Here is a 27,218-nt window from a genome sequence, read left to right as displayed (position 1 = left end):
TAAAAAATAGGTGGTCTTAATTGCAGTGTGTTAATTCTTCCGGTTCATTTTAATTGATTTTTTTGTTTTTTTTTACGCATATTAAGAAATCTATTTTTTAGCATTAATTAACAATGAAATTAATTATATTAACCTTAATTTGTTCATTGAAAAATATAACAAATACTCCTAGGCTCTTTACTCCAAGAGCAACTTTAGAAAAAGAAGCTAACTCTTTCTTGATATTTGAAAAAATCAAATATTGCAGACCACAAAAAAAGACCAAAAAATTAATTAAAGTGTGCTGAAAGAGAGGTGAAAAGGTAGTATTCAAAAGTTGGAGGGCTTTCTCCATGATTTAACGAAAACATTGTGGGAGAGTTGCGAGATTAACGAAATTAAGCGCAAATAAAATACACCACTGTCTAGGTTACGAACTCTGGTCCAAACTCCAAACGAACAACTGTAGTAAAACCCTGCAACTCAAAACAAATTCTAAAACCCTCACAAAAGCACGAACCAGCAGTCATCCTAGTACCGTATTCCAATGGCAGATTTTTTGTTCGAACAACCTAGTGACGAGGAAGTGCAGTACGAGGAGAATGACGATGAAGAAGAAGAACAAGAAGAAGCAGAAGATAATGAAGACGCCGACAACAAACCTAAGAAAAAGACACAATCTCCATGGGACTTCTCTTCTTATTCCGAATCCGTCGCCGATGAACACAGCCGCCGTAGCACGACGTCTATTGATTTTAAAATATCAAAAGCCCGTCAACAATTGTCTGAACCTATAGCTAAACCAGTCGAAGAAGATTCTGATTCCGATGACTCAGAACCTCACCGCCAAGTAAAACTGTTCCTGTTATCTCTATTTTTTTACATAGAAGTATCTTTTTTTTGTTGTTGAAGTTTTCCGAAATAATTTTAGATACGTTTAGCTAGGAACAGAATGTATACACTTTTGTGTGGCTATAAATTGAAATAGGAAGCTTAAAGTTGGCCTTTTTTCTCTTTAAATATAGATTAAATAGGAAAGTGTGCCCATAAAATGGGACAGAGTGAGTATCAACTAGTTGGGACTGAATTTTTAGTCCAGTTAGTGAATGTTAGTGTTAAGAGAACTTTTATTTGTGTCAGAAGTTAAAATTATTTATTACTGGAATGAATTGTGCCTACATAGATTGGAATGGATATGTTTAAGATTAGTTGTTTAATTGGTTCGATTATATGTCTTGCATAATAATAGGAAGAGTATAGACCGGAGGATGGTGATGATGAAGTAGATACGAATGTTGGAGAAAAAAAGCCATTTTTTGCCTCATCAGAAGGAGTTTCATTTCAAGCCAATTCATTTATGGAGCTCCATATCTCAAGGCCGTTGCTTCGAGCTTGTGAAGCATTGGGTTACAGTAAGCCCACCCCGATTCAGGTGTTTCTCTTTGCCAGCTTCTGTTACCCCTGAATGTAGTCTCAGCTTGTGTATTAATGTGCGTTACTCCGATGTAGGCTGCTTGCGTTCCGCTGGCCTTAACGGGCCGAGATATTTGTGGGAGTGCTATAACAGGATCTGGAAAGGTACAATTTTGCGATGTTAGATCTAATGTACTTATATTTAGCTAGTTGTTTGTTGTTTGTGTTTTGATTTGTGCTCCTTCGCTCTACATTTTGCCTCTATAGACAGCTGCCTTTGCTTTACCGACACTGGAGAGACTGTTGTACCGTCCAAAAAATAGGCCTGCAATTAGGGTTCTTATTCTTACTCCAACAAGGGAGTTGGCTGTTCAGTACGTCTCCTTATCTCCTCATTTATAAAAATTGTGTGTACTAATTTTAAGTGTTGCTTTCTCAATCTTGTCTGTTCTCATTCATTATATTTTCTGGTGCTTCCGCTACTCGTGTGCCAAAGCAGGTCCCCTTTTTGTGCAACTGAAGCTATTACTTATATTTGGCATCAGATATGCCTTCGATTGAATAAGAAACTATTGGGTTCCAAACTGCAAATACGTTGTCCCGCTACATGAAATTCCATCCAGGAATACAGATAACATTAATTATCCAGCAATTATATTAGGCTTCAATGTCCAAAATCATAACTTTATTAAAAATTTAAAGATCAGAATTGTTTGCCCCTTGAATGAAATTAAAATATTGTCTTTGCCTAATGTATATACAAACTACTATTGTTTTGTATGGTATGTCGATTGATTCTTTTCAGGCTCTACTATGGATTGACTGGGTTATGTCTTATGTGTTATCCAGGGTTCATAGTATGATAGGTAAACTTGCGCAGTTTATGACAGATATCAGATGTTGTCTGGTTGTTGGTGGTCTGTCAACCAAGGTATGTTTAAAGCTTTTCTAGATCTTTCCTAGGAAAAGCTTGGCTACTGCTTCCAACAATTACGGGAATGTCGTGCTCTATTTCAGGTGCAAGAACAAGCCTTGAGATCAATGCCTGATATTGTCGTGGCAACTCCAGGACGTATGATAGATCATCTACGGAACTCCAAGTCAGTTGATTTGGATGATCTTGCAGTATTGATTCTTGATGAGGCCGATCGACTACTGGAGCTGGGATTCAGTGCTGAAATTCGTGAACTGGTATGCCTTCAACATCGTGGTTTCCTTTCCTATAGAGCTAAGATAGCTGTGTGAGAAATAATTATCTTATAACCATCCAAAAAAAGGGATTACAACTATCTTATTTAAAACTTAACTGTAATTCATGTCAATAAACTTTGACTCTAATACAAAGCTATATCTTCTATCTGGAAGGACAAAGTTTTAGTACATTCGTTTATTATGGAGAACTTTCAAGGTATAGAATATAATTAACTGTTTACTCTATAGAAAAGGATGTCCTATGGGCATATACATGCTGAACATGTCCTGGGTTATAAACAGGTTAGATTGTGTCCAAAGCGGAGACAGACCATGTTGTTTTCTGCGACAATGACTGAGGAAATTGATGAGCTTATCAAGCTATCTCTGAATAAACCTTTGCGCCTGTCAGCTGATCCATCAACGAAACGGCCAGCAACATTGACTGAAGAGTAAGACATCGGCAAGCTCTACATTGCAATTAATATTAGGTCTTTTCTCAGAAATGGAATCTCAATCATTAAGTTCTCAATCGCGAAAGCTGATATAACCTTGTTTGCAGGGTAGTTAGAATACGGAGAATGCGTGAAGGAAATCAAGAAGCTGTTCTTCTTGCATTGTGCACCAAGACCTTCACTTCCAAAGTGATTGTTTTCAGGTTTTTAGCTAACTGTACAGAAAGTTGCATTTTCTATTGTGTTATGGTACATCTTGCTGGGTACCAATTTTCATGCACTATAACATACAGTTTCTAGCCAGATAGACTTGGAAGTTATTCTTTTGTTCAAGTCAAGCATGGGCAGGGCATGTGAAATCTGGCCTAAAATGTATTTAATCTTTTATGAGGTTTACACCTTTATGCAGTTCTCGTTGGTTGAAGCTCCTTTGTAGTATGTTCACTTTTATGCTTGTGTTTTCATCAACCTGAAAGTTTAGGTTTCTAATGTGAGCATACTCAAAATAGTGTTCCAACCATGCAAATAGTTCGTCATTGTTTCACTGTCCTTTTTTTTTTTGATAAAGTATAATAATTCAGAAAGTCAATTTTGCATATTCCAATATGTTACCATTTCAAATTCCAAATGTGCTCATTAGTTTTTTCGTGGATGATGAAAAGCATTTTAGCACTTGATTTATTAATTTTACCAAGACAAACCAGAACTATCTAATTAAATTGGATGGTGTAGTACGCGTTATGAATTGGGCAAGTTCAGTGGAAGATATGGAAATAATAACTGATGTAACGGTCCTAAATATCGACCATCAACAGAGGGAAGTGCTGTAAAATGCACTTTTTTTGTGACCCTTTGTTTGGTTTAGTTCAAAGTTGGACTGTTTCATATAATCTTGAAGATTAGTCTATAACAAATGTGATTCTCCTACTAAATACTTGTTTGAATATCCTTCCAATGCTTTTCCATCATTTTTTTAACCAGGACTCTTGATTGGTGCAGAGACTCCAATGTTCATTTTGATTTCGCCAAAATTTGATCACTTCTCTTATCTATCTTCTAGACCTCCACTTGGCTTATCTTTTGGTCAGCAAGGCTAAGTTTTGTGGTTATTTTGACAGTGGTACAAAGCAAGCAGCACATAGGTTGAAAATTATATTTGGTTTACTTGGCTTCAAAGCAGCTGAGTTACATGGAAATCTTACGCAAGCGCAACGTCTAGATGTATGTTCCGTCAAATGTGTTGTCGGAAATCATATAAATAATTCTGTCTAGATGCTTTCTTACTGATTGCTTTATCTGTAGGCTTTGGAAGTTTTCAGAAAACAGGAAGTGGATTTTCTGATTGCAACTGATGTTGCCGCTCGTGTAAGATGTTCCTATCCAATTGGTTTCATATGATCATTATAAGCATGAACTTGTAAAAGCATGTAGTCTTCCTCTTTTATGTACTGCTGATATATCTGTATTCCTGCTGTTATCCTTGGAGCAGAATTAGAATTATGTTCTCTTATTATGTTCTTATATTTTACTGTTGACTGTATTTTTCTTCCTTTATCAGGGCCTTGACATTATTGGTGTTCAAACGGTTATAAATTTTGCCTGTCCACGTGATCTTACTAGGTAAGTTCCAATTCTGGTTGCATATGCTGGTTTACCGACAATTAACAACTCACTTGCTTATAATGTTCTATTTTTCTTGATCTTTTCCTAGCTTCATGATTCCTTTTTTTTAAAATACTTCTTTAGATGTTTTTCTTTTAATTATGCCTATTTCCGGTTTTAGTACCTCTTGTCGGTTTATTACTAAAAACAGCAATAACCCACTTAAAATGGAGTGCGGATTGTAGAGTTCGTTTTTTACCTTTTTCCATCTTCTAATTCTTAATGAGTTAACTCCTTACGTACTTCATGTAGTCCTGATTTGCTTTTCCTTTGCAGTTATGTTCATCGAGTGGGCCGCACGGCTAGAGCTGGTAGAGAAGGGTATGCCGTTACATTTGTCACAGACAATGATAGGTCTCTTCTAAAAGCCATTGTGAGTTCATGCCCCCTCTGTTCAAACATCTTTTAGCTGTTCAGTCACTTAAGGAGTCCTACTCCATAAGTCCTCTTTTCGACTGTTAGGATATTATTCTATGATTAAAATCACTGATCAATTAGAGGTCTTTGGTGAATTTCTAATTTCTTTTGCTGTTTTAATCATATCTCTGACTGTGCAGTACCTTTTTTTCTATGGAATTCTATTTTGGTTCCTCTTCATGGGATTATTCCTTTGCGACCATTTCTCCAATCAGGAAAATTGTATTTTGAGAACCATTGATTAGTTAGATGTATTCGGTGCTGCTTGTTCTAATATCTTGCTTTTTAGTTCTTTGACAAAAGTAACATATTGACGATTTTTTTTGCTTTTGGGGATAAGACCTTATTGATCATTCACTCGATGATTTATATAATCCTATTTGATTGGTCTTAAACATGACACAACATTTGTGTGGCTATTAGACCTTTTGGAACTTGTGGTCTTCAAAATTCCATAACATTTGTGTGGCTGTAAAAAAATGTCATTAAGGGTAAAATGGAATGTTTAAGCTAACTTATTTTCAAATTTAGAAAGTAGTCATTCTTTTTTAAATTGAGTAACAAAAGAAGTAGGTTCACATAAATTGAAGCGAAGGTAGCACTATTTATGGTTTAAAATAAAAATAATCATTTTGATGACTATGCACTATCTGGTATAAGAACCATATAGACCCGCAAACTGCAACTTTTTCTATGCCACCCTGAAATAAAGATGTGTATAGAGGCTAAAAAGTTATTTTACAGGTTAAACGAGCTGGTTCAAGGCTGAGGAGTCGAATTGTAGCAGAGCAATCAATAGCTAAGTGGGCACAAGTAATTGAACAGCTGGAAGATCAAGTGGCTGCAATTATGCAAGAAGAGAGGTGTTACTTCATCACCTTAAATTTGTACTGAATTTGAGAATTAGAGTTTATTTATTAACTAACAAGTTTTCGTTTACTGCAGGGAAGAGATGGCACTAAGAAAAGCTGAGATGGAAGCAGCTAAGGTAATGTATCACAACAGAGTTTTGGGAACCCTACTATGAACAATTGCATGTAGTTTTAGACGTCTAAGACCCTTCTCCCTCCAAAAGAAGAAAATCATTAGATAAATGCTGCATAACATAGTTTGACGTGTTGTGTTAACGTTGCAGGCTGAGAATATGATTGCCCACAGGGATGAGATTTATTCACGCCCCAAAAGAACATGGTTTGTCACAGAAAAGGAGAAAAAGCTTGTCCAGAAGGCAGCAAAGGTGACCTTTTACTTTGTTGTTTATCTGGATTGCATGGACGTTTCTATAGGATTGCATGAAGTCCTAATTGGCATTTACTTATAGTGCTTGTTCTTTTTGTCCTTGTAAAACAAATTACTCCATCATTTTAGGATACACATTCGCATGGCTCATTGAATAATTTTTTTTTAAATTCTTGGTTGGCCAATGTATCTATAGTAAAAATAAGGAATAACAAGCTCTAATCATAGTCTGAAGTGACCAGGCGTATTGAGAAGGTCATGAGCAAGAAATGCGAGGACAGTATGTTGGAGTTTAGCCCGTGGAACTATTCCTCTATATTATGCTTGAAACAATACAGTACTGGTTGATTAAAAGTTTTGCTGAAATGCAAATGATATTCCAGGAATCATCAGCTAAAGAAAATGGTTCCGAGAGCAAGGTGATGAGTGCCGAACAAGCGGAAGACCTGAAGATGAAGGAGAAGAGGAAGCGAGAGCGGGAGGTTCTAGTCATCTTTGTGCTTTTTGTTAATTTGAGTACAAATTTTTGCTTGACCTGTCATTCATCGTTCTCATTGTTTATCTGATTGCTATAGAAAAACCTGCCGAGGAAGAAAAGGAGGAAGCTGGAGGCTGCCCGAGAGCAATTAGAAGATGAAGATGACTCAGATGAAGTAAGCTTCTCCTCTTCACTTCACCCTTGTTGCATATTTCATTGTCGTCTCTAGCAATCTATATATGCCAGTTTTTTAATATGAAACCTGGAAGATATACTGATTTTCCGATGATATTATGGTATTATTCCATATTTCTGTATATTGCATCTTTGGATTTTTGTTCGTTTCTGGAAATGTTTTCCAACATCTTTAATTGCTGAGGGATATTTTAAATGAATCTCTATCTCTTGAAAATACTTTCGAGAAAATGGGAGCTATTGGACTGAGAAAAAATCAGTTGAGAATGAGGGCTGTTGCAAACATAATAATCTATGTGGTCCCGAATTCATGAACTAAGCAATTTGAATACGTACTTTGCTTGCTATTTAACATATTAATATTGTTCTTTGGTAGTGTTACCTATCTTGCTCCTTCAACCATTTCAGGGCAAAGGGAAAACAAAGAAAGACAAAGAGAAAGCTGGGATTTCCCTAGTTGATCTTGCTTATCGTCGTGCAAAAGCAGTCAAGGCTGTGAACAAGGCAGTTGATGCTGGCAAGATTGTTAGAAAGACAGGAAAAAAATTGAAACCAAAAACCAGAGTATCTGAATCAAGGACAGATGAAATGCAGGATCTTTTTCAAAATGATATGAGTGAGAAAAAACAAAGGAAACCACAGCATGGGGGTATGAAGAAGAAGTCCTCATTCAAGAGCAAGTCACGGTATGACTCTATTAAAAACTTCTCTCATTCTTAAGCTCAGATGGATATGTATGCGAATCTGTCAAATGTATAACTTGCATTTTACTATTTTCCTTGAAAAATTATGAACTTGATTTAATTTGATAAATTATTAAATTTATTTTGGAAAAGTAGCTAAATACTTATATAGGCCACGGCGATGTAGACTCGAGACAGGAGTCTCAGTTCTCCGAGCATGCTTTTAACATACTTCATGTTTATGTACGAGATTTTCTCAAGGGATTTGAATGTGCAGGTACAAGAGGAGGTAACATAGCAATACAGCGGTGATGAGCTGAAAATCAGATAACTGGAGCAAGGTAGGCTCATCGGACATGACTATCGTTTCCTAACGAAGGAATGCCCTTTTGGTGCTGACATGAATTAAGATACCATCCTGCTGCAAGTAGTTTCTGAAAGTGTTGCTGACATTGGCCTTGTATCGGTATTTCTAGAAGCTTGTACGAGGGAATCGTACATGTTAGTTTATGAGTAGGTCCTCGGTTGTTCTCAGTTTCATTTTTGGAGTGTATTTATCTCATATTTTTTTTTTGGACTTGCACATTTACTAGATGTAAAGCATGTATCTGTACGTGTATTCAATTTTGATAACACACCGTTGATTATCTTAAATTTAACTTCCTTGTCCTGTATTATATGAGTTAATTACTTTTGACTCTAAGCTGTATGATTATGCACCAAAATATCCATCTTACCCTTACTTTTGACTATAAGCTGTCAAAAGTCAATTACTCTTTGTGCCGAATTAGCCAATTTGAGTTATCTCAGATTTAATGAACTTTCTCTATGCTTGTCATTACTCGCTAAAATCTTACGTGGAAACTTTCTATTATTCTAAATTTACCTCTTTATGAGCCAAAATTTAAGTTCTTCGTTATCCAATCAGGGGACACTTTGAATATGAAATAGAATGCATAATAGAGGCAAGAAACATTCTTCTAAATTTCTTTGATGTAAATGAGAAATTACAACTACACGTTCTCTGTGGTGGCAGAGACACTGTGTGAAACGCTAAGTAAATAAAAAAGTTAAAAATTACACTTTGAAACAATTAAACCTAGCACCTTTTCATGCCAAGTAATGTCAAGAATCATATCACATTCAGAAATTGAGTCTTTATTCAGCTATATATGGTCCTCCCACTAAATCACTAGAGTCTCTCCTACCTGGGATTCACCTATTGCTATAAACACTGGCCTGTTAACCGATCCCACGAGGGAAACCAGATAAATTAAGTCTACTTCCAAGGTGGAGGATGAAGTTTAAAAGGGAAAGGCTCCCAGCCATCATCTGGTTCTTTGCGTTTCCCACCGATGCTTGAACTGGTTGAGGGTCCTGAGGTGGTCCTAAAGTGGTCGTCCATTGACCTAGTCGGTCCTTGATCAAAAAGCTGCATTGTACCTCTGTGGTATCTAGTTCCTCCCTGAAGTATTGAGCCGGTATTGAGATCTAGACTACTCCTTGATGGCATCACCCCACTAGAAACAGGTGCACCAGTCATGCTTATAACAAATGGTTGGTGGTAGAAGGATGGTGGTATTGCTGAAGCGGAGCCCAAAATGTGAGGCACAAAAGCTGCCCCCCGGGAATCCACCGTGTAAGGGACGGAACCACCGGATCCATACATCGCCGAGGGAAAAGGCATGGCAGGACCCGGTGTGATGCCATTGTACCCAGTGGCAGGAGAATGGGTATACGGAAATGGAGATCCCATTCCCAAGAAACCACTTCTTGCGGTACTAAGATCAACTGCATTTTCCACTATCCTGCCATTTGGTAACATAACAGACCGAGAAACAGGATCTTTATGGTTGACGTCTACCTTCATGCCCATGATGGATACTACAGAATCACCTGAATTAATACCTCCAGAGGTGTTTGAATACTGAGACGGCTTCTTGAAGAAAGGTACATCTGAAGAATCATGGAGAAAAGTCGGCTGGTCATTTAGATCAACGTTTCTTAATGATGGTTGTTTTGATGATGACGACGATGATGGAGAGTGACTCCAATCGCCCCTATCCGGGAAGAGTCTTCTTTCCACCCGCCAATTTGTTGGTGCTTCACCCTCCTCACTAGCACAGTTCAGATCTAACTCGAGCCTAGCCAATTTTTTTGGGCTAGCTTCAACAGAAGATTCTCCTGAAGGAAGGGTAGATGATACTGAGGCTTGTTTTCCAGTAATTAGATCGGCGAGTCTATCATCCCCACCTTCAGCTACATTCAGATCAATATCAAGGCAACTTTGCTGTTGTTTTGAGATGCTGTCACTCCCACCAGAAGAAACAGCCTTGTCACTTTCAGGAATCTTGCGAGGTGATGCTGGCCGAAATGCACTAGTTGCAGCAGATCCTTTCCATCCAAGAGTCCCTTCAAACTGCAAAGGAGGAACAGGGACTCCAGGAGCAGCTGCTGCCCTTGAAGCAGAAACAACAGAGATGGAGGTGGAGATTGGATTTCCTGGTCGATCTATGTCGTCTGAGCTAACCTCTAGATTCAAATCAAAATCACACCCTTTTTGGTCATTGGATTCAAGATCCAAACCAGCATCGGTAATCTGAGAGGACTCTAGCTTCTCTGTGACATTAATTGGGCCAGCTTCTGAGTATGCAAGTGAAACCTCAGGCCGAACAGGTGTTCCTTTTGGTATTTCCTCATTGGAGCCATTTGCGCTCCTAGAATCTGGGCTATCAGGCTCATGAACCTTACTCTCCCGTGTTTTCTCAGAAGAACTGCAACTCTCTTGGACTTCTCTCTCAACTTCTATTGCAACTTGTCGAGCAACTTCTAAAGGATCTATAATGCCATAGTCTAATTCAATATCACCTTTCTTTTCAAGCACACTACATATTGTAATACCTCTTTGTGGTACTTCAAATTCAGTGTCAGTTTCCAGATCATCCTCACTTTTATTACTAACACATTTTTCATCCCCACCAACATCCACTTTCATTAAAGCAATACTCAAATCCTTGGGATGCTCCACATTATGCTTGTTGGGAGAATCTTGCAGTATGTCAATGTTGTACTTTCTCTCTTCTTTAGCTCCAAGCACTGTATTGCTTCTGTCATGACTTGCAAAGACACTGTTTTTTGGTATTTTTCCCTTCGAACTGGCCACTGATACATTATCAACAGAAAATATCTCTTTACCACCATCTACATTTTTGGCATCATTTTGTCTTTGTACATCTTGACCAGAGACCGCCTCTGAATCTTCTCTGGCCTCAGGACCTGAAGAGAAGGTTTTGTTATCTAATGGTTTAGGCACTGCCGAGTTTAATTTTTCTAGACTACCGACTTCTTGCACGTGGTTTAAACAATTAACATACTCTGAAACAGGAATATCTTTCTGCTTATCAAGACTACAGTGTCTCTCCACTGCAGATGTGGATGTATCAATAGCAGTGGCGCTACTCTCTGCATGATAAGTCAGGTATTTTTCCTTGTCTTCACTAGCAGATTTTGCCAAAGACAGAGAATTTGGAGACCCTTCTTCCAACATTGTATGCTGCAAATTTCTGTCCAATGCCTCAGTATAATTAACTATGGACGGATGAATGTCATCGGACCTTGAAGATAGCAGCTTATTCTCATTGATGTGTTCCTCGCTCTTCTCTTCTCTGGACCCAGAAGGAGAAATGCCCCTGAGAGAAGGTTCTGAATTTACAACTTCCCCCACAACATTTGTGATCACTCTTGTCTTGTCATCAATGGATGCCTGTACTTTTGCCTCGCCCACTGAAACTGCATCCTCATCTGTTTCTTTCTCCCAACTATCAAACAATGCTCTAGACCTCTCTAGTATCTTAGAACTTTTGTGGCCAAGGAGATTCTTCACAGTCATCATGATTCCAGAGGAAACTGATTTCTCCTTGTCGACATGCAGCCTTTCAATAGCTCGTAGAAAATGAGTGATTGTCTCTTCAGCTACATTGTCATTTGTGTCACTGCCCAACTCCTGGGCATCCTTTAACCAACTGTTCATAAAGTGAAGACCATCTAGCTGGATAAAGAGTTCAAGACACTCTTTATTCTCAGTTGCAGCTATTGTGCTTGCAACAGCAGTCCAATGTCTCATTATTTCAATAGTATTCTTGACACCATGCTCTTTTTCCTTCTGCATGATAGAGACTAGCTCCTGGACTCGAGCAGGCGCTGTAAGCCCATTACTCATCTCAGTCAAGGTAAAGAAGTCCTCGAGTGTCATGATGTATTATTGCCTCAAAGGTTAGGACTTCCAAGAAGCAAAGTGATTTTCTTAACATGCTATCTCGTAATCCTTCATATCCGGAAAAGAAAAGCAGAGGAACTTTCTCCAACCTTCCCTGCAGAAAAGAAGTTTCAAACATGATTTCAATAGGTTAGAGACAATGCTTTCATAACTTATCCCTCTGGTCCAAAATGAAAAATAAAAATACTACTTCCCTTACAATTGAATATCTAATGATAAAATTGTTGGCACAAGAGATTATTCATTCTATTTTACATGTTAGATCAATTTCCATCCTTCAAACACAGGAGCAGAATATTCATAAGATTATACATGTCGCTAACCCCAACTAATTTTGGGACTGAAGTGCAGTTAATTGATCCTTTTAGCATAGATAAGTAGTAAAAGCATGCAAATTAGAAAGTTCAAGCTTTCCTACAAGGTTGCAAACCTAAAAGTACTAGTCAAAGACCTCCTACATCACTAAACAGATTTGACTATGCTATAAATAGAGTACATACCTGTGCTCATTTTTCAAAAACTATAATGATTGACTATGAGATATATTAACAGATAGAATATAATTTTTTTGCATCAGCCGATAACAAATTCTGGTATAAACTGAGAGAGGAGGTCCCAGTTAGTCCACCACCACAATATGCATCTAAAACACATCAGAAATGTATATATTAAAGGATCCAAATTGCCTCGTGTTCCATCTAATGCAACTAAAATTTGGTGACAATCTGGATAAGAAAATCTACAATAAGCACCTACGACACGTGAAAAACTGCCTACGTGAGAAGAGCGAAAACACGATGTTCCTAACACGACGACCTACATGGTGCCAAGGGGGTTCAGCTGAATCCCCTTGGTCAGAAAATTTCGCAGTTCCTGTGGGTGAATTACATTTAACAATATATTATAATTGTTTGTATACACGATTGGATCTCCATGATGCAAGCAGAGTGAGCAGCGGTCAAAAAGGTTCAAAGAATTTATGAGGTTCCAAGTTCAAATTACATTACCAACAAGTTATGTTGTCTTTGTTCAGAACCAGATACACCAAGGGACGTCTTTTTTCTAGAAAAATAACTTATATAATTTAACTAGAAATAAAACTTCAAGAGGAGTAAATGCTTACCGGTTAGATAATAAGGTAGTGTTTGAGTGGATGGGAGATATGTCTGCACCAAACCTTTTGATCAGTGTGCCTGTGCCAAATTACACTCGTAACTAAGTTGAGGTATGTACTTCTAATTGGTAATGATTCTCTAAGATTTTCATTTTTTTTATATGAGAGAGATCAGATAGTCAATAAAAGAGAGATATTGAGTTTTCAAGGTATCATAATGAGAACAAACATAGATTAACTGTGCAATTTCCACACAAAAAGGAAATTTCTATGTAGTTCCTACTGGAAAAAAGATATTAACTCTATCTGTAAATAAGTTTAAAGGCACACTTGATCACAGTGCCATATTCAGCATTATACAGAGAAAAAACAGCCTTAACAATAAAAGAGCGTGTCAATGGAATCTGATTTTTTTTTTGGTTATTTGGGGGGGGGGGGGGGGGGGGGAATAGTATTTGAAGTTCTTAAACCAATACAGATCAAAAACAGCCTTAACAGTAAAAGAGCATGCAAATGGCATCTGATTTTGAAGGGGGGAAAAAAAGTATTCCAAGAAGACGATCTTACACCTATGAGTTTGTAATTAGATGCAAAAATCATCAAGCACGTGTAGAAAAAGAAAGTCCCATGCAGGTAGTGGTTGTGGCTTATCTTCTGAAGCATCTCAGATAGAACTGGAGAATAATCATTTCAGCATGCAACATATCGCCTCAAATAATTATGCAAATATATGTAGAAATTCAAAATGAAAAGAAAACAAGTAACATCTACTTATCAAAAGAAGTTAACATCCGACTCTATCCCTTCCTATACATACATATCACGTTGCCTGCACCTGCTGCCACCATGCCCAACCCTCAAAATTAGATAAGGAAAAAAGGAACACAAAGGTGGCTCCAAGAAAGAGAAAGAAAAGAATACAGGGGCTGAGGGCTCACTAGACCAACTACATGCTGTGGCAATATCGATTGACAATCAATCAACTACGTCCGAATCTCAAATTAGTCAGGTTGGCTATACCATACTTTGTTACCGTTCTTTGTTTCACCTGTATTAAGCACCTCTCTTTCCAATACTAAATAATTACTCCTAGTACTTTAAGTCAAGTAGGGATTGCTTATAACATAGAGTTCTCTAAATCTCACAATTATCCCAGTCACGTCCCTAACCACTCTGAAAAGACTCCTCACAAACACCAAACCCAATGTAACTGTAACAAAAACTAATCGCTAAACCTGGACTATATGCAACGGCAATTTTGTGCTAAAATACAAAAATCTTACACATCAGATCACACCATAGGCAACAGAGAGAATACTAACTAGAATGCCCCAAAACCTAATTTACAAATGTATTTGATTAAACCCATGCAATAGCGAAAAGCACAATCAACAGAACAAGGACACGAGAACTCACCAGACCCTCAAATGCCTTTTGGATCAAGCACGAAGACTAATAAAAACTGTATCTTTCCGAGAACTTTTACTTCTTGTCAACCTGAAAAGAAAATTTTCAAACGAAGGGAAAAAAATTAGTGTATAGCAAATGCAATAGTAGGACCAAAATCTTCACTATCCAAAACTAAAAGGAATTTTGGGTTTACAAATTCTTCATGAAAAGGAAAAAAATAAAAAGACTTAATTAGACAACTGGAAAAAAAAAAAACTAAAGCTAAACCCTAGAACAATTTCAACCTAAAAAAGACCACAAAATTCTAGTCAAGAACAAAATAGGAAAATGAAAACCTAGTCAAGAATTGGACTACTGTAAGCATAAAATGCGTAAAGTTCATATTTTTCTAACATATAAAACAAGAAATAGCACACAAAAGATTAAATTAAACACTATATTGCAATTAATGCAGCAAAACAATAGAGGAAAACACAATCACAATCACAGAAAGCAAAATATACTCAAATTAAATTTCAACAATAATTGCAGTAATTAATAACTTTAAGAAAAAATGAACTTTACCTTGATTAGTTGGTCCAAATAAATGGAAACCCCTCTAATTGAGAGCTTCACTTTGGAATCCCAAAAGCTCAAACTTTTGCTTCTGCTTACCAAAACAACTTGCTAATTACCAAAGCTCAAATTATTTTTGTTCTTCTTCGAATTATTAAAAAAATTAAGAATTATTTTTCTCACCTTCCTCTTTGTAATTTTCATAAAACCCTGCTTTGTCTCCCTTTGAAAACAGAGAGAAAAAGGAATGTTTCTTCTTCAGAAATGTCTTTTTTTTCTTCTTTTCTTTTTTCTTTTTATTTTTAGAGTGGGTCTTCCTTCATCCAATTTCTTTCATATTTTTGAGTTTCTTATCACACGTGTCGGGTCCTACAGGCCCAAACCCGGATATTTCTCTATCAGAAGATACGAATCGGGTAGAGAAAGTGAGTGGACTGGTCTTGATGGAAATTGTGGGTCCAGGTAGGATATTTGGGCCTTCGGCTTCTCTATGAAAGGATGGTGGAAAGAAGAAAAAAAAAAAAAAAACATTTTCCTTCCTATACCATATATGAAACTTTATTATAAAAAATGTGCATAGTTTCATATTTACCCGCCATGTTTACAGTTATTCTATAAAATATATATCATTCATTAAATACCAATTATTAGGAGCTGATTCCTTCCTAATTAGGCGCTATAAATCTGGAACTAAATATTCTTCCAGATATTCCTATTTAGGCGCGCTACAATTATGGAAGTAATTATTCTTCCAGATATTTTTCACCATTGACAGCCATTAAAAAGCTTGAAAGCTTTGAATTCAAATTTGGGTTTTCAAACATCATTATTTGTTTGGATTGAGTGTTGTTGAAAATAATCGAGAATATGGTTTGGAGTTTATATCTCAATTTTGAGGGGGTTTGGTGAAGATTAGACTTGGTTTTGACTAAATTTCAGATTGAAACTCGAAAAAGAAGAAGAAGAAGAAGAAGACATATTGCAGAAATTGTAGATAAATTGTAGATTATTTGTATTCTGATTGTAGATGCTTTATTTTCTATTTTCACAAATAAAAAATGGCTAAAACTTCTACAAATCTTCTGAAAAAACGCAATTATGTCAAAAATCACAATTATGCTACAATTGAATGGGAATTGGGATATAAAAATTCAATGCACCTAGTTTGTAGATATTTTGTAGATAAATTGTAGATTATTTGTATTCTAATTGTAGATGCTTTGTTTTCTGTTTTGCACAAATCAAAAACGACTAAAACTTCTACAAATCTTCTGCAAAAAACGCAATTATGTCGAAAATCCCAATTAAACTACAATCGAATGGGAATTGGGATATTAAAATTCAATATACCCAGTTTGTAGATATTTTGTAGATGAATTGTAGATTATTTGTATTCTGATTGTAGATGCATTGTTTTATGTTTTCACAAATCCAAAACGACTAAAACTTCTACAAAATCTTCTGCAAAAAATGCAATTATGTCGAAAATACCAATTAAGCTACAATTGAATGAGAATTGGGATATTAACCTTAGAAATTTTGGTTAATTGCAGTTCATTTCATCACAATGCACATCATGTGGTACTACAAAGAGAACTGGTTCTTCTTTCCTATCACGCACCAGAGAAGATTTGAAGCAATTGTTACTTTGCTCGAGGACAAATGATGTTGACATTGTAATTTGAGAATGGGACATTCAGCAAATGCTTCGTGATCTCAATGTGAATGAACTCTAAATTTACCAGAATGTAAATTGTAAATTACAAATATTTAAAGTATCTTATGTGATCGAGTAATTGAGTTAGTTGCTCATCCATTTTCAAAGTTCATGTACATGCCTTTGTTTGCACGCACTTATTACATGCTCAGAAAAAAGAATGTCCTGGATACAAAATTATGAAGTAAAAGGTTGTTTAGAGTAGACTACAGAGAGGTTGACATTTTGCACTGCTCAGAATAATGTGTTGAGGGCACAAAAAATAGAGTTAACATATAGATTAAAATCTCTGAACGATTTGATTAATCATAGTGGTTTGGGAGAGAGAAACGTGGGAGGGGTGGGATATACGGTACCTTGAATTAAGGAGGGATATACGCTGCATTAATTGTACCCTTAAAATACACTATGGTATAGAATTGGTATATTGGTATACTAAATGTAATTATATCAAACCTTAAACATTGAGGGTAATAAGGTTTCCTATATGGTATAGGAATGTAAAAATTCCAAAAAAAAATGCTCCTTTAATACTCGATATTTGCATCAAGCCAATTTCTCTCAATATAATAAAATGTAAAATATATAATAATTAATTATAAAATACTCAAAGTTTATATGAAAATATGCAATGATGTACCCATAATATTTAGCGTTTAGATGTAGATTTGGTTGAAACTTGAAAAAAGAGTTTTGAAAAATAATTTTTGGAAGTTGAAATTATATTCGGACATGCAGTTTATTTGAAAAAAAAAAGTATAAGTTTTGTGAGCGGAAGAAAAAATTTCACCCATAAACTGTCCTAAACCAGTTTTTGGGAGCTTAATTTTTTTTAAAAACTGATCATATTCTATGAACAAATAATATTTTTAAATTTTTTTAACACGAAAGTAGATAAAATTTATGGCCAAACGAGAGCTTAAGTTACATATATTCATTTGCCTTTGATCTAGGAATTGTTACTGATCATCGAAGAGTGATCAGTCGTTCGAATATATGTCAATAACCATATTTTATATGATAAGATAATGTTGGCATAAAAAGAATGAATGTTTTTTTTGCTGGTCAAAAGGATGATATATTAACTAGTTAGACAAAGGGGTTACACTGCCTTGAGAGTTACTAGGATACTTTAAAGTACCCATGGATGCAAAGTTTTGCATAATTGTATCTATATTACAACCCAAAAAGATCCTAGGTAGTTCAGTTCCTAGGGTGTCTGCCCAAAATACATCATTGGCAAACACCGTCGGAACTGCTAGTAGTAATATTTTGTTCAAAAAGTTTTTCTTGGCTGCTTCCTTTGCCAGTGCATCAGCTACTCTGTTTTGCTCCCTGTAAGAGTGCCTCACTATCACGCTGCCCATCCTTTGAATCAACAATCTGCATTCACAAATTAGAGGGTCAAATATTAGGTTGCCATCTATCAACATATTGATTACTTCTGCAGAATCAGTGTCTACTTGAAGCGGAAGTAAATTGTTTTGTTCTGCTAATTGAAGGCCTCTGATGAGGGCTCTAAATTCAGCCCCTAAGTTAGATGTTTGTGGTAGGTTTTCCATGAAACCTAACATCCAACTGCCTCTATGATCTCTGAATATGCCCCAGCTCTACTAATTCCTGGGTTGCCCTTTGCTGCACCATCAGTGTTTAGTTTGAAAGAGCCTCTTGGCGGTGGTGACCATTTGAGCATGATTTGATGGGTGCACTTCTGGGCACTGCTGCATTTGAGGGCTTGGTATTCAGTGGCTTTAGCAATTGTGTTATTAGCATTGATGGATTCTTTTTTGTTATTGAACACATTGTTATTCCTTACTAGCCAAATGTGCCAGAAGCAGTATGGAATTAGGATTGCCCAGCTAAGGTAATCATTGAACTTTACCCCTTTAAGAGTTGGCATTACAGTTTGCCAAAGGTGGCTGCAGCTGAGAGGGTTGGATGGTGGTGGAGTTGATGATTTTGACCTGATGGAATTCCAAAAATGGGCAGCATTGGGGCATAGGAAGAAGATGTGGTCAATATCTTCCTGCCCAGAATCACAATATTAGCATTGAGTGGGGCAGTTTATTCCAATTGAGTTTAGGAATATCTTGGTGGGGAGCCTTTTGTGGGTTAAGAGCCATATGAAGTATTTTATCTTGTTTGGGGTTTGAAGTTTCCATATCTACTTGAAATGTTCCACTTCCCCTTGAGAGTAATGTTGAGCACTTTTATAAATGAAGGAGTATGCAGAACTGTGAGAAAACTGCCCACTAGGAGTAAGAGCCCATATTAGAGTGTCCTCCTTAGTGGTTACACTAGGAATAAACACAGATTTCAGGATGTTTTGGATATGGGGAGGGAGGTCAAATGACAGGGTTCCAGTGTCCCAAGTTCCCCTGTTGTGCATTATTTCCACCTTGATTTGAAGTTCATTTGGGGTTAAGGGTCCCTCTATCAACTGCCTGAGAGCCAGCTGATTGGGGATCCAAGTGTCACCGAAGAAGATGACCCTGTTATCCTTGTTCACTATTCATCTACTAGCTTTGCTGCATGTTTCACAACCTTTTAGCAAGCTCTTCCAGGTAGTGGATTTGTTGTTCCCATGGTGCCTCCCAGCCTGGGCAGGTCTAGCCATATTACAATTTTTGTGGATAAGGACTCTTGCCCAGAGGCTGTTGGTATTTTTGTAGGCTCTCTATGCTAGATTTGTTAAAGCAGCTTTATTTTTAAAGCTTGCTTTTTGCAGCCCTAGCCCTCCCTCAACTTTAGTTCTAGTGACGACCTCCCACTTGATCATATGCATTTTTTTCTTTTTCGGGGTGGTTCCCCAGAGGAAGTTTCTCTGTATCCTGTCAATTTGGTTGGTTATTTTGGTTGGAAGAGTTATGTATTGCATTACATGGCTTGGGATGCTACTCGGGGTGAATTTTGCCAGCACAGTTCTCCCAGCCATATTGAGGAGTTTGGTTTTCCAGCCAGCCAATTTGTTTTGCATGTTGTCAATGATAAACTGGAAATCAGAAGCTGAATGCTTTTTGTGAAAGATTGGAAAGCCAAGATACCAACCAAAGGATGTGGTGTGTTTAATGGATAGGGTGTTGGAGAGTTGCTGGGATGTGTCTTGTGTAGTGTTTAGGAGAACATGACTCTTGATTTGGCCAAATTGATTTTTTGGCCTGACTGGCTGTTGAAGTTCTGCAATATGGAAAGGATTGTATTACAGTTCCTGATGTTACCTTTGGCAAAGAGAGTGAGGTCATCAGCAAAGAAGAGGTGAGAGATTTTTGGTCCAGACCTACTTATGTTGATGGGGTGCCACTGGTTTTGAATGACTGCCCTGTCAATGGCTCTGTATAGCCTTTCCATACATAGAATGAATAGGTATGGTGACATAGGGTCTCCCTGTCTGATGCCTCTTGGAGGCCTGAATGATTCAGTTTCCCTCAATTGACAAGGATTGAGATAGAGGAAGTACTTATGCAGGACATGATGAGCTTGGACAGTTTCTCAGGGAAGTTGAAAGCATTTAGGGTATCTTTGATGAAGGACCATTCTAACCTATCAAAGGCTTTTTCAAGGTCTATTTTTAGGATCATATTGACACTTCTACCCTTCATTTTCCTGAAATGATTCATGTATTCTTGGACAATGATGGCATTGTCACATGCTCTTCTGTTAGTTAAGAAATAAGCCTGGCTTGGTCCTATGACGAGGTTCAGTATATGCTTGATCCTATTCACAACGATTTTTGTGACAGTTTTGTAGATGGTGTTGCAAAGGCTAATGGGTCTGAAGTTTTTTAACATTGAAGCTTGTGGGCATTTAGGGATTAGGCACAATAGAGTTTGGTTCATGGTTTTGTCCATTGAGCATGTGCTGAAGCATTTTTGGCAGAATTCTATGACTGAATCCCCAACAATGTTCCAGTATTTTTGGTAGAAGAAAGAGTGGAGACCATCTGGGCTTGGGGATTTAAAAGGTTTGTTGGAGAAGACAACTCTTTTTATTTCACTCATGTGGAGGGGCCTATCCATGGGAGTCTTATGACTTTGCTGCAAAGTTGGTTCCATTGTGGACTGGGAGGTGGTTGCCCAAGGAACTTCAGAGTGGGATGTTGTATAGAGTTCCTTGAAGAACGTGACAATAGTAGACTGGATCTCTGATTGATCATTGATCCAGTTGCCATTGTCATCTTTGAGGGAGAGGATTTTGTTTCTCCTTCTTCTATTAAGGGTAGAAGTGTGGAAAAATTTGGTGCTGGCATCTCCCTCATTGAGCTAGTTTATTCTTGACTTCAGTTTCCACAAGTCTTCCTCATTTTTGAGTATACTATTAAGCTCCTCATTGAGGTCAGATTCAAGCTTTTGAAGAAAGCTACTAAATTGGTAGCCGGGGGACTTTTGGATGCCATAGATTCTGGCCAGGAGTCTGTTTTTTTGTGAAAGATGATTCCAAAGACTTGTTGATTCCAAGATGATGCCAGATCTTTGAATTTGGCAGTGGATTGGATTAGGGGAGTTTGGCCATAGAATGCTTGGTTAATGATACTGGGGAAAGAGGGGTGGCTAGCCCACATTGTTTCAAATCTGAAGGGTCTAGATGATTTGTATCTAGGGGGTCCTTCCATTTGGATCTTTAAAGGACAGTGGTCTGAGTGGGTCCTAGGTAGGTGTTGGACACTTGCCTCAGGGTATTGATCAATCCAACCCTCATTGGCAAAACACCTATCTATTCTTTCTAGGATTAGTGAATTCCTGTTAGTGTACCTTTTATTAGTCCAAGTGAATTTACTTCCTTTATATCCTAGGTCAATTAAATGACATCTATTTATGCAGTTCCAAAAGAGGTTGTTGCGGCTCAGGTTGATAGGGTTACCCCCAAACTTGTCCCTGGCCTTTAAGACTTCATTGAAGTCTCCCCCTATGAACCAGTTATCACTTAATGTACTGGAGATGGTGATAAGTTGGTCCCATAGGTTTTTTCTTTCTGCCAACAACTTACTAGCGTAGATTGCTGAAAAAAGCCAAGAGGGTTGATTAGGTTTTACCTTCACCATTGCGTAAATTCCTTGGGGGTGGTGGCCACTTCTTCCACATCAACTAGCTCCTCCTTCCACATGAACACTATCCCACCAGAAAGGCCCACCGCAGGGGATTGGATAATCATGTCAAAGTCAAGAGACTGGGCTAGAGTCTGATGATCCACCATTTTTGTTTCAAGAAGGACCAGCATTGCTGGTTTGTGCATCTTAACCATCTCTGTGTAGTGCCTTTTGAACTCAACATTATTCCCACCCCTAACATTCCATATGATATAGTTCATCATTGGGAACGTGGGTGATATGTGAGCTCCTTCTTGGGGGCTCGACTGCTTTGGCAGAGTTGGCACTTGTGGGGGAGGGGACTTCCATTTCAGGCTCAGAACTGGTGTTAGGTTTAGCAGTGGTTTCACATGTCCCTGTGTTTGGGATGAGACAAGGCTCATTCTACACTTGGACATGGATTTGGGGCAAAGCACCACCACTATTTCGCTCACTTCCAGACTGAATTCTATCGATCTTAGCGAATCTAACAGGATCGACTCCGTTCTTGGTGTTTGGTATATTTGCTCCAGTTCCTCTGATGCCTCCTTGTTTTTCAGTAGATCCAGTGCTTTGGAGACTCCTTGATTGATATTGTGGAGTGGATGAGGTTTGTTCATTCCCTTTGGTGTGGATGATGGGGGAGTCGATGCTGGATCGATCTGGGTGAACACCGGCTCCGCTGCTGGGTCCTCCTTCATTAGGTCTGGGAAGAATGAGAGGGTTTGGAAGCTTTGGAGAATGTGGTTATTGAGGGCTTGAGGGTCCGTAATCGGCGATGGGCTATCTGAGCTGGCCATTGACTGCCATAGGAGAGGGCCAAAAGCCACCAGTGCCTTGTTCAGGGCTTCTACAGTCACTCTGGCTAGGTGAGCAGGATTTTGGACTATCACCATCACCTTCTTGTTGTCCAGAGTGAATTCATAGGAGATTCCCTGTCCTTGCAAGGATACCTCCAACCAGGAGGCCGGTTGGTGGTCCGGTGGTAGTGGATTGGTGGAGATAGTTGTCGGAAGGGTGCTTTTCGCCATTTTTATGTTTTTTTGGTTTTCTATTTTGGGTAAGGATGAGAGTGGTGTTTAAGGACCGATTTCCCATCGTAAATACTTCTGGTGTCACATCTTGGGCAGTGGAAGGATTTTCAGTTGTTGGGATTAGGGGTGAATCTTGGTAATTAATTGGGGATATGGTGGAGGTGACGGTTGTGGTCTTTTCGACTGCGGAAGGAGAGGGGTGCAGGTAGGGTAATCGATTACCATTTCTGTCGCTTGGATTTTCACCATTATCATGCGTTGCAGTAGCTTTAGTATGGGGGCATAGGCTTTGGGGATTGGGTGTGGGAAAAGTTTCTCAGTGGAACCCACAGAGGAGTATCCGTTTGGGTTTAGAGAAGAGGCCCCATTGGCTAATTTACCAACTATGATGATTGTGCCATTGGGGTTTGGCCCAGCCTCCGTTTGGCAAATGGGATGATTATTTGTGTTGGAGGGGTCTTCTGCTTCTGGCCCCGCTTTTCGCTTGGCCCCTATTGTGGGCTGTTCCGATGGGTTTAGGTTGTGCCCATGATTGGGCAACCGATTGCCCCCAGTTGGTGCTTTTATTGGGCCCACCGGTTTTTTATTATTTCTCTGGGTATTATAGATTGAGTCTTTTATTACACTATAATTAAAAGCTTTTGTTTGAAGGAATTTACATGTAATTTCATCGAACATGTTTACTTGTACCTCCTTCGTATGTTGAGTGTGCTGCTGTTTCAGTGTACTATCCTCCATGGCAGTAGGCGTCTTTGATTGCCCTTGTTTGCGTCTCTGTGGGAAGGTGATAGTCTTCCATTCACTATCCTCTGGTGATGGCTATGTGCGGTATGTTTCTTCTTGTGTTCCATTGCTTGGTGAGGGGTGTGTTTTGTAACTGCACCTTAGGGCAGTGTGTCCTATCCTACCGCAGCTGGTATATAGCGTTCATTCACCTTCATAGATCACTGATTGTTTGTGATCCCCTATGATTACTGATGTTTCCACCGGCGTTTCCAGAGGCACTTGAATACAAATGCGAGCATATCTCCCCCTTAGGGTAGAGGATGTGCATTGGTCAATCTTTAGGAGCTTACCTAGTTTCCTTCTAACTTTTTCCAAGATTACTTTATCGTAGAACTCAGTTGGGAGTTGGGATAGCCGTATCCGAATTGCAGTAGAGGTGAGAGTGGCTTCCTGAGGCACAAACTTTGGTTCCCATTTTCGAACGGATAGGAGATGTACCGAGATAAACCATGGCCCTAGATGTAGTGCATTAACCATGCTTTCCTCTAAGCTAAATTTCGCTATGAAGAAATCCCATCCTAGGTCAATCAAGATTAACGTTTCAGATGGTTTCTATAGGTCAATTAGTTTAGATCGGAGCATATGGTAAGGCATCTTTTTTTTTTGAAAATTTTGATGATTACTGAGTATCTCCATGGGGCATATATGTGTTCCTTCTCTTCAGTTGAGAGTGGGATGGAGCCTTCAATATGTTTCCCTTTAGCCTGTTCTGGATGGTTTTCCATATTGTAGTAGATTGTTTGGCTACCCGTTTGTTTGTCTTGGAGCATTTCCTTGTAGGAGTGTTGTGGTGTTTCCACCTCCATTTCTACTTCATTATCTGGTGGCTCTGGGGGGAGCGGAGGTTTGATCAAAGAGGATTCCATGCGGATGTGTTCTTGGGGGAGAGAGAGAAAAAAATTACTCTTTTATCTTAAGAATGAATGTTCAATATAATGATCATATATGTGTGTGTGTCGTTGTAAAAAATATATCTTGTATTTATTGATTTGACGAGGATATGAGTTATTTCTTTCGATGTGTACATCTTTGAAAAAGAGAGGAGCCTATTGGTGTCCCCACACAAACTAGGCTGGCAAATGCGACTTCCAATTTTAAGTTTAGAAGTAGGAATGCCTAATACTATTGACTGTTGAATTGAAATGAAACCTTAGCTTTGGACCAAACATGTTAAATATACAGATTTTGACACCTTATTTCAATGATTTGGACGTTTGTCTTTATTTCCTGTACGTGAAAGAAAAGTTTGGTATTGCATTAAATTATACCGTTGACAAAGCTAAGTAATATATTATGGTTTTACACGTCTATCTCAAAATAGAACATAAATTGAATGTGTCAAATAGCGACATAATATAGACATAATTACTTAACATGCTACTTGTTATTGTGTTAAGTGCTAAATTTCAACACTTAGCATAATCTATAACCTATTACTTGTATCGAAGGAAAGGAACTAACTATAAAATTCATCCCCATATTTACTATTAAAACACTAATATTATATCTGAAATTAGGAGATAAATAAAAGTACGCAATTAAATAAGGAAAAGAGAAGCACAAATTTGTGTGCTTTAGGAATATTCTTCTGGGTCAAAATACGTCTTCACTAAAACCTCATGTGGTCAAATCGCACATACATAAAAATTGGAGTAGCAACTATGTAAAAAGGGGGTCGAAACTCAAAAATAGGTGAGGGTTGATGAGTCAAAGTGTTCATGTATAATCCAAGTCCCACTAAACCTTTGATTAAAAATTACTCAACTTGTAGACTTATTTGTCCTTAGGTAATACTTTTTTTGGTACCAGGGTACGTGGATAAGCTTTTAAGCATTGATTTGTTTACGCATTTAATAACTATCAAAAGTGTTTATAACTCCAGAATATTTCAGTCATTTTAACGCATATAATTAAATGTAGCTAGTTTTTTGCATATGCACTTCAGACGCACCATGGGGCACGTGGAATCCCATGTGAATCAGCAAGGACCACCTTGCAAAGCTAAATACTCCTGGGTGACCGATAGCGAAGTAGTACCGTGAGGGAAGAGTGAAAAGAACCCCAATCGGAGAGTGAAATAGAAGATGATACCGTAAGCTCCCAAGCAGTGGGAGGAGCCAGGGCTCTGACCGTGTACTTGTTGAAGAATGAGCGGGCGACTCATAGGCAGTGGCATGGTTAAGGGAACCTACCATAGTAAAAGCGAGTCTTCATAGGGCAATTGTCAGCGGACGAGTTGCACTTCCGATGCACGTTTTAAGTGCAAGCAAAAATGGATGCACTTTAGTCATATGCTGTGACTTCCCAACTTCAGACAAATTGTAACTTTAGAAGCGAATTTTTCTACATCCCATTTTTGCGAAATTATTGTTTTTGATATCATGCTACGTATTGTTTAATCCTTAATGTAGCATACTAGTTTTATGTATATAGTATGAATTACTTTTAAGAGAAAATACATAAATTACCCATTAAATTTGTCCGGAAAAATTATTTACACACCTTAATTTTACGGGCGACCTATATCACCCTTATTTTTGTTTGAGGTGAATTTAAGACCACCCTAAATGGTGACGTGGCAAAGGCAGTAGTTTCACTCTCCCAAACTCACGTGTAAGAGAGAAAGGATTTTTTTTAATTATTTTTTTTATTTTTTTTAAACCCCTCCCAAAAGGATTAAAAATAGACATATATTTTTACTTTGTGTGTCCCTTTTTCTTTTACTTCTTCTTTTCTTATTTTTTTCTCTTTTTGTTTTCTCTCTCTACCTTTTCTTCTTCCTGTCACCATTTCCCTTTTCCCATGCAAGATACTACTGTATCTTCCAGAAATTAGTGTTTTCTGATATGGAAATCAAAGTTAGGAGTCATGAGTTAGAAGACCTTTTTGACGGACAACTTACATTCACGACTTCTTTCATTTGTTTTCCCAGTGATTTGAAGAAGAGTATAATCGTATAGAAAAGAACATGAACAACAAATTTGTCAAATTCGTATTCTAACCCATATGGGTTTGATTTGTTTTTTTAGATTTTCAATAAAGTTGTTCTTTGAGTGTAGATAAAAATTTTATTGGTTGTAACCTGTGAGAAAATCAATAATTTAGCAGTGTAAAAAGCTTTGGATTGGAAAAGAAAGTTGAATATGAGAGAACGAGGAGAGGGGAGGAAGAGAGAAGAAGAAGAACTGCATTTGGCTTTTGGTGAAAGGACAAAACAGTCCCTCATATAATAGGGGTGAAAGGACAAAACAGTCCCTCATATAATAGGGGTGAAAGGACAAAACAGTCCCTCAAAACAAAATAATTAAATAAGTGAAATAAATAAATAAAGCAGTTATTGACACGTGGCGCGCGTGTACTACACATCCCACCACAAGACTGACTAAGTGTTACCAATGGGGTATTGAATTCACCCCAAACAAGAATAAGGGGGACATAGGTCGCCCGTAAAGTTAAAGTGTGTAAATAATTTTTCCGAACAAATTTGATGAGCAATTTATGTATTTTCTCTACTTTTAACAACGTCTAACTATATCTTTCATGCTATTTCAT

General features: G+C 37.9%; 2 protein-coding genes across 3 annotated transcripts; one reads left to right on the top strand and one right to left on the bottom strand.

The window, feature by feature from the left end:
- LOC109224839 (DEAD-box ATP-dependent RNA helicase 28) lies at window positions 399-8,414 on the top strand. Its single transcript, XM_019389389.1, has 19 exons — window positions 399-829; window positions 1,229-1,411; window positions 1,489-1,557; window positions 1,660-1,766; window positions 2,242-2,323; window positions 2,410-2,583; window positions 2,887-3,035; window positions 3,146-3,241; window positions 4,157-4,259; window positions 4,341-4,403; window positions 4,597-4,658; window positions 4,977-5,073; window positions 5,862-5,980; window positions 6,063-6,105; window positions 6,253-6,354; window positions 6,740-6,838; window positions 6,932-7,009; window positions 7,438-7,715; window positions 7,990-8,414. The coding sequence occupies exons 1-19, from the start codon at window positions 527-529 to the stop codon at window positions 8,003-8,005; spliced, it is 2,223 nt and encodes a 740-aa protein (XP_019244934.1). The 5' UTR covers window positions 399-526; the 3' UTR covers window positions 8,006-8,414.
- LOC109224838 lies at window positions 8,673-15,368 on the bottom strand. 2 transcript variants are annotated; one of them, XM_019389388.1, is made up of 5 exons: window positions 15,251-15,368; window positions 15,077-15,178; window positions 14,519-14,599; window positions 13,112-13,181; window positions 8,673-12,082 (listed from the first exon to the last, which is right to left on the bottom strand). In XM_019389388.1, exon 5 carries the CDS (start codon window positions 11,962-11,964, stop codon window positions 8,992-8,994), a length of 2,973 nt encoding a protein of 990 aa, XP_019244933.1. In that variant the 5' UTR covers window positions 11,965-12,082; window positions 13,112-13,181; window positions 14,519-14,599; window positions 15,077-15,178; window positions 15,251-15,368; the 3' UTR covers window positions 8,673-8,991. The 2 variants fall into 2 exon arrangements, with proteins under 2 accessions (XP_019244933.1, XP_019244932.1); XM_019389387.1 differs by having other exon boundaries at window positions 15,077-15,158.

Source organism: Nicotiana attenuata, chromosome 4 (assembly GCF_001879085.1).
Source record: "Nicotiana attenuata strain UT chromosome 4, NIATTr2, whole genome shotgun sequence".
Taxonomy (NCBI): Eukaryota; Viridiplantae; Streptophyta; class Magnoliopsida; order Solanales; family Solanaceae; genus Nicotiana; species Nicotiana attenuata.
Note: the sequence above shows the minus strand (reverse complement) of the source record. Positions and strands in the feature narration are given on the sequence as shown.

What these genes read in the sequence shown, in the direction of transcription:
- LOC109224839 (XM_019389389.1), top strand. Translation starts at nt 527, where the DNA reads ATGGCAGATTTTTTGTTCGAACAACCTAGTGACGAGGAAGTGCAGTAC. An exon ending in ACTCAGAACCTCACCGCCAA is followed by an intron (nt 830 to 1,228) that starts GTAAAACTGTTC and finishes GCATAATAATAG; the next exon opens with GAAGAGTATAGACCGGAGGA. An exon ending in TTGTCCAGAAGGCAGCAAAG is followed by an intron (nt 6,355 to 6,739) that starts GTGACCTTTTAC and finishes ATGATATTCCAG; the next exon opens with GAATCATCAGCTAAAGAAAA.
- LOC109224838 (XM_019389388.1), bottom strand. Translation starts at nt 11,964, where the DNA reads ATGACACTCGAGGACTTCTTTACCTTGACTGAGATGAGTAATGGGCTT.